At 40.3% G+C, this 11,564-nt stretch overlaps 1 protein-coding gene across 1 annotated transcript; it reads right to left on the bottom strand.

Annotated features, from left to right (window-relative positions):
• Positions 1-2,697: 2,697 nt before the first annotated feature.
• Positions 2,698-8,385, bottom strand: LOC308328040 (large ribosomal subunit protein mL63-like). The gene is made up of 3 exons (XM_080781720.1): positions 8,335-8,385; positions 7,378-7,535; positions 2,698-3,399 (listed from the first exon to the last, which is right to left on the bottom strand). Exon 3 carries the CDS (start codon positions 3,385-3,387, stop codon positions 3,073-3,075), a length of 315 nt encoding a protein of 104 aa, XP_080637846.1. The 5' UTR covers positions 3,388-3,399; positions 7,378-7,535; positions 8,335-8,385; the 3' UTR covers positions 2,698-3,072.
• Between the last annotated feature and the right edge of the window lie 3,179 nt (positions 8,386-11,564).

Here is an 11,564-nt window from a genome sequence, read left to right as displayed (position 1 = left end):
CTTTTGGTTTGTTTTATTGAGATGATAAATAACTAATTGTTTGGTAGCCTAATGTGATATTTTGTCAACATATTGTGACCGTATTGTTAAAATAGGCTACACTTATTATATACTTAATACTTAATACTTACTTAGGCCTACTTAATTTAATTATAATACTACATAACATGGCAATGTAGTAACCCATGTAGAATTATGGCTTCACTTATGAGATATGAGTTTGTGTGCCAGGCTTTAGGCCTATAATGTTGTATTTCATAAAACATTTGTATGATACAGATAAATGTACAAAATTGACAAACTGAATTATTTATTTTATATTGCCCTGCAGTAAGCATAGTGCATTGTTCATTGTAGTGAGGTTATACAATTTAGGCTTTTGTCTGAATTCAAACAAAAGCGAGAATTATGAAGATAGTATCTACTGTATCTAGTTTAGAGAGACCAACCAAGAGAGCATTATGCATGGAAATAATCTCTTACAACAGATCAGTTGTATCTGAGCTTGCATTATAGGGGTTCAATTCCCACCAAGGCATCAGTAGACAGATATTGTAAATGCAACATATGCACTTTGCAGGATGAGAGGACACACACACACACACGCACACGCACACGCGCACGCGCACACGCACACGCACACACACACACACACACACGCACTGACTGCACTGATGTTTAGCCTAGACTTTTCCTTCATTCACCAGAAATCCCATGCTACAGTCAACAGTCTACATTTTCCAACTGTAGGAATAATACGAATATTGATATTCTGAAACCAATATTTGGGGTATGCTTACGACTGAGGAGTAGGTCGAAAATACAGTACGTAAACATAAACACAGAAAGATAACTTCACAAAGGGGCTGGTGGCCATCTGATCACAACTGCCCAATACTTGCAACTCCGATGCTTAATTAATTGTCTGTTTAAGCAAGATTCGTATATTATTAGAAATGTTTGATAATCGTTTCTAAAAATGGACTGGCATGCTGCTGTCTTTTTTTGTAAGTTTAATGATAGGCTACACAGAACTCCATCCAATCCTTACCGTTCGATCGCCTGACAATATTCTCCAAAAAAGTGTTCTGAGGGGCCACAAGTCCTCTGCGACCCCCTGCCATCCTGTCGCTTCACTCAGTGCTCCGTGGGTGCATGGATAAGGAGGGAGATCTTCTATCCAGGGGCGTAGCGCTGCTCCAGACGTCTCTCTTCATGGTCTCCCCTCTTTTGAGACGTGATGCGGGTAGTTGGGGAGGGTTGTGTGCTGGGATGGATGTGGTGTACGGTGCAAGAAGAGCATCCCTGCGCATCTCGGGGAAGGAAAACAACGCGTGAGCGCACATCAGCATGGACGCGCATGGGAGTTTAGGAGGAAGGATCGGGGCCGTGGGACCAGATTCTGACGAGTTAATACAATACAATATGCTTACGGGTCCATCTGCTGGCCATGCGACAACACTACACTTAATTAACACGCGTCCCAGCTAATGCACTGTGCGAAATGTGAATGCGACAAATTAATCACCCACCTGACCACCATTGGTCGACTCGGTGTCAATGGTCAACGACGCATTTTGGCCACATTAGCGGTGGACCATAAATGTAAAGCCCAGAGCTTCAACTCCCAAGACAGACAGGCTAAAGACAACAGCATGTTCTTATTTATCCCATGGGAAAAAACATTCAAGAGCCTAAAGAGAAAGAGAGGGAGGCTGGTCGGTCACTGACAGAAACCGTAATGTCCCAGCACAGCTAACAAAGGGGTGGGGTGGGTGGTGTCACTGTGGTGACTGGGACTGGGAGGGAGGGAGGGAGGGAGGGAGCCAGCCAACACACGCAGGCAGCCCTCGTTCGATCACGACTCGCGTCCCACAACGACGTACAGTAGGCTATACTGAAGAAAGATGGGGCTGAAGCCTGAATTGCGGAATGCATGCTTTGAGATGGCGAGGAAACTATATCCATCCTGCCACTCTCTTCTGGACTGCGAGTCTGACTCTGCGACATATGGAGAATTTCTCGCATTTGATCAGAAGAATATTATTGTCATTGTATAAGACGACATTTGATTGGCAATCCAGTTCAAGTGCATTAAATAGTATTTAGACTGTATGGCGAGTAATTTAATAATTTACATTATTTCAAATTAGGCATATTGTATGATATTAAGCTATCATGAATATTATATAGCTTATAAAAGTCTGGTAAATTGGTGGAGTATACTGATTGAAGGTAGACTGCATTTGTTCCATTTCCACCAATGTGTAGCTTATGCTGGTTGCTGTAATGGTAAAAATTGCAGGGCCCAGGGGACACTTATGTAAGAAAATAACACCCTGCTTTTTAAAGTGTGATCACTAAACCATTATCTAGGCGACTGTCTTGTCTGTCAATACCATTATAGTATAATTATTTGGGTGCTTTTACAATATATTTCTTTCACTTTTTTGAACCCTTGAAAAGGCATCAAATCATACACTGAATGCCATGCCTGCTATTCCATAACAGCGAGCATTTAATATAAAATGTATTACATCTACAAATAATTCACTTTAAAGACAAGATATTAATAAAACAAACATGTATAGCGTGCATTGCAATGTAAATTATGTATGGTCAGTTGGTCACTGCCAGATTGTTTCACATTGACACTATGAACACACAATGAACAAATGACACAGCTGACATGATTGCTTATGTTTTTACGATATGGCAATTTATTATGAATTTCAGCAATCCAGCTCCCAGGGGTCTAGCACATTTTAAACAGTAAAATATACTTGTCGCTTGGCTGATACAAGCAAGCCAGTCCAAACTACTTTACATATTAATAAAAAAAGAACCTGTCCGCATGACTAGTGTTTCTTATGGGACAGTGAAATGTTGGTCAAACAACTCCCCTTTTCTGCGTGACAGAATTAATATAGTCTGGATTTGGTTCATAAATCAGCAAGATACTTTTAAGAGACCCACTGCCAGCATTAATCGGCATACAAAACAGAGATTGCCTACATACATAAGTTACACAGTCACTCATGACACAGGATAAAGTATGTCACAACTGAGCAGTTAACTTGACCATGTCTTGGTAGTGTTCAGATGACCCAGGTGGTCTGTGATGTACTTGTGTTCGGGAAAGTTCCTGCCGAAGTTATTGTCCCTGATGTTGTTCCACCGCTGTGCTCTCCGCTCGGCGGCATGGCCAAACTCCTGCTCCGGAGTCATGTACGGCCTGCTGATCCAGTACTCGTTCTCGGCCTCGCGCTCCAACTGCGCCACCATGTTGCGTTTCATCTGCCACGTGATGGGCCGAAATCGACGGTACTTTCCGATCCACTGTTTCCCCGGGACACCTTTCCGCAACAACGCCATGGTCAGAAACATGATGATGGATGTCTGGAAAGACAGGTCACAGGAGGTGTCAGGATAGAGACGGTACACTTGTACACATGCTTTGGGGGGTCCCAGAATTCAGGAATACTGGACCGCTATACATGAAAGACTGGAGAGAATAGCGGGCCTACACATTCCTTTTTCACCCAGTCTGTTCATTCTGGGGGATCCTGCCACATTGAGGCACGTTGCTCCTCCTTTAGCTGAATGGATACAAACGGCCATCATGTCAGGTAGGAGGCTGCTGGTCAAGGACTGGAAGGCCCCATCTGCACCGGCACCGTCCCTTTGGGACGCCTCAATGGGACTAGTGGCCGCTTACGAACGACTGTCATACAGGCTGCTCAATAGAATGGACGACTATGACTTAAAATGGGGCTTTTACCATATGCATGTATCAGGACTCTAGCTCTGAGTGAGCTCTGAACGAGCTGCAATGTTGGAAAAATATATTGAAGAACTATGTCTGGAATTGGGGCTGGGGTGGACTGCGGGATATTTCTGTGCATCTATAGTATTGTATTGTTTTGTTTATTTTGTTATGCGTTTGTTATGTTCCTTTTTTTGTGCATCTGTAGTATTGTATTGTTTTGTCTATTTCTTTGGTTGTGTCTTGTCAATGTTTACATATTGAAGAAAATAAAGAAAGTACAAATCATAAAAAGAAAGCCAGGTCACAGTAATGACTTTTGAGTGATAACAATAATTTGCCACCAAATAGCAAATTATAGACAGTAAAAGCATCAGTGTTAAAGGTTTCTGTATCGTTACAACTTGCGCACAGTTACGAGTACAGTATTATTTTGTTCTGGTTTCCTCAGACACTGATCAATTTGGAACTCTTAGTGTACACAATGTGACCAAATTACACTTTAAGGGTACCTGACCATGAGTGAGGATCAAGTGGTATTATCTATAGCTAAATGCATGTGGACAACATTGAACCTTCATTGTCATGTTGAGGTTATTCTGCAGATGTACGTATATCGAGTCTCGACCTATAGAGTATAGAATATATAGCTGCCTTATATCCCATGCATGGGGAACACAAATTGCCAGGTGCTTTGTAGTTGGGTGGAGTATAATTACTCACACCTGACAATGTAGTGTGCCCCATACCTGCTTCACTGAATACGTTTACATGTGTTTAGTCAGGCAGTACAACTAGCTGCTGTAAAATGCCGGCCGCTGTGTGAATCTATAGGACATGTTTTCTGACATAACTTTTTTTACATTTGACATGACAAAGAGGAGCTGACCCCAGGTTTGGTGTGTAGTGTACCAGTGTACCTACAATATATATATATATATACTATATACAGTCTAGCGGCGTCTATATACAGTCTAGCGGCGTCTATATACAGTCTAGCACCGTCTATATACAGTCTAGCGGCGTCTATATACAGTCTAGCGGCGTCTATATACAGTCTAGCGGCGTCTATATACAGTCTAGCACCGTCTATATACAGTCTAGCACCGTCTATATACAGTCTAGCACCGTCTATATACAGTCTAGCACCGTCTATATACAGTCTAGCACCGTCTATATACAGTCTAGCACCGTCTATATACAGTCTAGCACCGTCTATATACAGTCTAGCACCGTCTATATACAGTCTAGCGGCGTCTATATACACTCTAGCGGCGTCTATATACAGTCTAGCACCGTCTATATACAGTCTAGCGGCGTCTATATACAGTCTAGCACGGTCTATATACAGTCTAGCGGCGTCTATATACAGTCTAGCGGCGTCTATATACAGTCTAGCACGGTCTATATACAGTCTAGCGGCGTCTATATACAGTCTAGCGGCGTCTATATACAGTCTAGCGGCGTCTATATACAGTCTAGCGGCGTCTATATACAGTCTAGCGGCGTCTATATACAGTCTAGCACCGTCTATATACAGTCTAGCGGCGTCTATATACAGTCTAGCGGCGTCTATATACAGTCTAGCGGCGTCTATATACAGTCTAGCGGCGTCTATATACAGTCTAGCGGCGTCTATATACAGTCTAGCGGCGTCTATATACAGTCTAGCGGCGTCTATATACAGTCTAGCGGCATCTATATACAGTCTAGCACCGTCTATATACAGTCTAGCGGCGTCTATATACAGTCTAGCGGCGTCTATATACAGTCTAGCACCGTCTATATACAGTCTAGCGGCGTCTATATACAGTCTAGCACCGTCTATATACAGTCTAGCGGCGTCTATATACAGTCTAGCACCGTCTATATACAGTCTAGCGGCGTCTATATACAGTCTAGCGGCGTCTATATACAGTCTAGCACCGTCTATATACAGTCTAGCGCCGTCTATATACAGTCTAGCGCCGTCTATATACAGTCTAGCACCGTCTATATACAGTCTAGCGGCGTCTATATACAGTCTAGCACCGTCTATATACAGTCTAGCGGCGTCTATATACAGTCTAGCGGCGTCTATATACAGTCTAGCGGCGTCTATATACAGTCTAGCGGCGTCTATATACAGTCTAGCGGCGTCTATATACAGTCTAGCGGCGTCTATATACAGTCTAGCACCGTCTATATACAGTCTAGCACCGTCTATATACAGTCTAGCACCGTCTATATACAGTCTAGCACGGTCTATATACAGTCTAGCGGCGTCTATATACAGTCTAGCACGGTCTATATACAGTCTAGCGGCGTCTAAATACAGTCTAGCGGCGTCTATATACAGTCTAGCACCGTCTATATACAGTCTAGCAGCGTCTATATACAGTCTAGCGGCGTCTATATACAGTCTAGCGGCGTCTATATACAGTCTAGCGGCGTCTATATACAGTCTAGCACCGTCTATATACAGTCTAGCACCGTCTATATACAGTCTAGCACCGTCTATATACAGTCTAGCACGGTCTATATACAGTCTAGCGGCGTCTATATACAGTCTAGCGGCGTCTATATACAGTCTAGCGGCGTCTATATACAGTCTAGCGGCGTCTATATACAGTCTAGCACCGTCTATATACAGTCTAGCGGCGTCTATATACATTCTAGCGGCGTCTATATACATTCTAGCGGCGTCTATATACAGTCTAGCGGCGTCTATATACAGTCTAGCGGCGTCTATATACAGTCTAGCGGCGTCTATATACAGTCTAGCGGCGTCTATATACAGTCTAGCGGCGTCTATATACAGTCTAGCACCGTCTATATACAGTCTAGCGGCGTCTATATACAGTCTAGCGGCGTCTATATACAGTCTAGCGGCGTCTATATACAGTCTAGCGGCGTCTATATACAGTCTAGCGGCGTCTATATACAGTCTAGCGGCGTCTATATACAGTCTAGCGGCGTCTATATACAGTCTAGCGGTGTCTATATACAGTCTAGCGGCGTCTATATACAGTCTAGCGGCGTCTATATACAGTCTAGCGGCGTCTATATACAGTCTAGCACCGTCTATATACAGTCTAGCACCGTCTATATACAGTCTAGCGGCGTCTATATACAGTCTAGCGGCGTCTATATACAGCTTTTGTCCTCACACGTCTCATATTGGCCATTGACAATGAAAGGAGAAATGCACGTCATATGTAGACGAGCAAATGGGCTAACCAATCACATACATTCAGTTGTTTATGAGATGATGTACTGTATGATGATGATGATGTATAATAATTAAGAATACACACACACACGTGTGATTTTATTTTATTGTATTCATCAGTATCTGCAATAATGCAGCTGGTGTGTCCTGATTTTGACCACTTTCAACCTGGTGACCCTATTTTGGGTTATGTTATTTATTATATAGGCAAAAGAGATGATAGGTTCTCAAATAGAAATTTGAGTAAAACTATACCTAACCCTAACCTCAGTAAAACTATACCTAACCCTAACCTCAGTAAAACTATACCTAAACCTAACCTCAGTCAAACTAGCGCAGTGGCTGGGGGGCGTTTCCAAGAACCCGAAACGGATACCATATTAGCGTTTGTGGGACGTACGGTTGACGTAGTGTTGCTCCTCGTGGGACAGCAGGCTAGTCAGGTGGGCCCCGTGGACACGACACTCCCTCTCGGCCGCGTCCCAGCTCTTCCTGGTGGGGAAGTAGCGTAGCAGTGACCCTGGAACTTGTGCCATCCGTAGTCACATGTCTCCGTGTCTGGTGAGAGGGAGAGAGGACACGTAGCTCATGAGTTTACCTTCTTCGATGTGTTATCCTGCATTGTTATTTAAACAAAGGAAAGGAAAGGAAAATGAGTGATAGTTTTGAACCAAATGGACCCTCACGGGTTAATGTACACATGAACACATGGATATGGGTCCATCTGCACTCTTAAGAGTGCAGATGTTCCATTAATGTTCCATTAAAGTCAGTGAGCTTCCCAAACCCTATTCCTTAGTTTCCCAAAACAGGGACCCATATGCGGGTCGCACACCAATTTGTATGGGTCGTGAGTAAATTCCCCCTTTTGTTGTTTTTGTTTCCTACCTGTATATATTTTGTATTATTATAAAGAGATGATACGCATGGAAGAATGGTGGTTCTTTAATGCATTTTGACCTGAGATCAGATTCCAAAAATGTCTTAAATCCTGACAGTTTAAAAAAATAGCAGACCTACAAGCTCGTAGCGCGCCACTCGGTGGTGCGCTATGAGCTTGTAGATCTGCTATTTTTCAAGCTTGTAGTGCTTTTAGGTCTGCTATTGAACACTCTTTTTTTAACCTGACCAATAACAGTAGCTTATCTGTCCAATACTTTTTGCCTAACCAATAACATTAGCCTCTGTCTAATACAAATTTTATTATAAGAGGTCTTTAATACAAATACAATATTGAAATAAGAATACCATAGCAGCATACTGGGCTCAACATTGAGTTTGCAATCACAGAAGAACTACCATCAAAACATTAAATTATAACAAGTTATAGTTGGTACAATATATATATAGCACATACCTGTAAGAACAGACAAATAAAAAACATATTTGTAGTTGGAACTGGTCCACTGCTTCCTCAGACTGTCTGTGGGCAACACAACACAAACAGTAAACACACTTTATTTTCGTGCAAAAAGAATAACACTGCGTGACGTCATCACTAGTCCCCGTGATAAACCAAAAGCTGTTTACAAAAAGATTCATTGCTCTCAGATAATATTATCATAATGACCCAACGTCATATGTATATTAGACACTGTATGCTTCAATTTACAGCTGAAATGAACACTCTTTCATAACAAAAACATAAAATAACATCACAGCGTTTTCAAAGAGCCGCCTCACCTCATAGGAACACGGAATCCACTGAGGTAGCTACGGTAACACCGCTAGGACATACAGAGCTACGGGAACACCACTAGGACAAACAGTGTGATATGCAGTGAACCAAAGTGCTAAATATCTTAGTTTGCAACAACAAAACAATGTCTGGTACTGCTCAATAAGGGGCAAATTAACAACTCAATTTAACTAACTATTTAACTCTGTTACACTGGGCACTTCAAAATAAAAGGTAGACCAAACGTACAACAAGTGTCAAAATACATATATCCCAAAGCAATGTAAATAAACAAATAAAACCAGCAAGTGTCCCCGGCAGTTACAACAATATAGTGATGTTGTGTTTTAACAGTACACAATGAACATGATGGATCTAAAAACGAATCCACTAGAGAGATAGAGATATTACCCACCACCTGTCAGTTTCAGATCGGGACACAGAACTTGTATCTTAGAGTAACAAACAGTAGTCCCTTCCTAACATTTGAGAATATATTTTGACCTCCCTCTGGAAAAAATTAAAAACAACTTTACCAAATTTCCATTGGGTTTCGTAGTCTTGTTGGTCCAATGGATAACGCAGCGCATTTGAGATCCAATGTGCCTGGGTTCGCAGCCGGAGTCAAGATCACGAGACCGCGGACCAACGATTAAGGATTCAAACTGAAATAGTTTTGGGATGAAATCCATTCTTTAGCTTTTAGGAGGACTGAGTATAAATCACTCTGACGCTGTAAATGTCTGCTCCATCTTGCTACATCTTGCTACATCAGCTACATCTTGCGTCATGTAGTCTTAGGCAGTGTCAGTTGGTGGCTGTATTTTCTGTGCACCACCAGAGGGTGCTGGTATGCAGATTAACTATATACCTGTGGCAGCGGTGGCCGCCAGTTCGAATCAGCCGTCCGACACTTAAAATTACCACCGGTGAAGTGCCCTTGGGCCTTGGACAAGGCATTGAACCACTACCATGAAATGTTCTATGAACAGGGCTTGGCTGTAAACAAGTATCTGATGCTTCAAGTTATCCTGGGTAAACTTGATTTGCATGCACGTCTCCCCTGACTATCTGTTATGCACACTATCTGTTATGCATGCGTGCGTGCGTGCGTGCGTGCGTGCGTGCGTGCGAGCGAGCGAGCGAGCGAGCGAGCGAGCGAGTGATGTGTGTACCATAATCTTGCTCAACAGTGGGTGGGTCCGGGGGTCCGCGGGGGTCCGCGAAGGGGTCCCCGGGCGTATCTTGGCCATCTCTGGTCCGTTTTGGATGGGGGGAATCTCGTTGCGACCGGGGCCGCCCCCGTGGGTCTCGTGCCCGGGTGGGGGTCCGCGGGGGTCCGCGAAGGGGTCCGCGAAGGGGTCCCCGGGCGTATCTTGGCCATCTCTGGTCCGTTTTGGATGGGGGAAATCTCGTTGCGACCGGGGCCGCCCCTGTGGGTCTCGTGCCCGGGCGGGGGTCCGCGAAGGGGTCCGCGAAGGGGTCCCCGGGCGTATCTCGGCCGTCTCTGGTCCGAAAGAAAGAAAGAAAGAATGAAAGAACGAAAGAAAGAAAGAAAGAAAGAAAGAAAGAAAGAAAGAAAGAAAGAAAGAAAGAAAGAAAGAAAGAAAATTTAAATAAATGAATAAATGAATAAATGAATAAATGAATAAATAAATAAATAAATAAATGAATAAATAAAGACAGAAAGAAAGAAAGAAAGAAAGAAAAATAATAAATAATGAATGAATGAATGAATGAATGAATGAAGAAAGAAAGAAAGAAAGAAAGAAAGAAAGAAAGAAAGAAAGAATGAATGAATGAAAGAATAAATAAATAATGAATGAATGAATGAATGAATGAATTTAAATAAATGAATAAATGAATAAATGAATAAATGAATAAATGAATAAATGAATAAATGAATAAATAAATAAATAAATAAATGAATAAATAAAGACAGAAAGAAAGAAAGAAAGAAAGAAAGAAAGAAAGAAAGAAAGAAAGAAAGAAAAATAATAAATAATGAATGAATGAATGAATGAAGAAAGAAAGAAAGAAAGAAAGAAAGAAAGAAAGAAAGAAAGAAAGAAAGAAAGAAAGAAAGAAAGAAAGAAAGAATGAAAGAATAAATAAATAATGAATGAATGAATGAATGAATGAATTTAAATAAATGAATAAATGAATAAATGAATAAATGAATAAATAAATAAATAAATGAATAAATAAAGACAGAAAGAAAGAAAGAAAGAAAGAAAGAAAGAAAGAATAAATGAAAAAATGAATAAATGAATAAATGAATAAATGAATAAATGAATAAATGAATAAATGAATAAATAAATAAATGAATAAATAAAGAAAGAAAGAAAGAAAGAAAGAATGAAAGAATAAATAAATAATGAATTAATGAATGATTGAATGAATTTAAATAAATGAATTTAAATAAATGAATAAATGAATAAATGAATAAATGAATAAATGAATAAATGAATAAATGAATAAATGAATAAATAAATAAATAAATAAATGAATAAATAAAGAAAGAAAGAAAGAAAGAAAGAATGAAAGAATAAATAAATAATGAATTAATGAATGATTGAATGAATTTAAATAAATGAATTTAAATAAATGAATAAATGAATAAATGAATAAATGAATAAATGAATAAATGAATAAATGAATAAATGAATAAATAAATAAATAAATAAATAAATAAATAAAGACAGAAAGAAAGAAAGAAAGAAAGAAAGAAAGAAAGAATAAATGAAAAAATGAAAAAATGAATAAATGAATAAATGAATAAATGAATAAATGAATAAATGAATAAATGAATAAATAAATAAATGAATAAATAAAGAAAGAAAGAAAGAAAGAAAGAATGAAAGAATAAATAAATAATGAATTAATGAATGATTGAATGAATTTAAATA

The sequence above is a fragment of the Protomyctophum bolini genome, assembly GCF_963924005.1.
Source record: "Protomyctophum bolini genome assembly, chromosome: 14".
Lineage (NCBI taxonomy): Eukaryota > Metazoa > Chordata > Actinopteri > Myctophiformes > Myctophidae > Protomyctophum > Protomyctophum bolini.
Note: the sequence above shows the minus strand (reverse complement) of the source record. Positions and strands in the feature narration are given on the sequence as shown.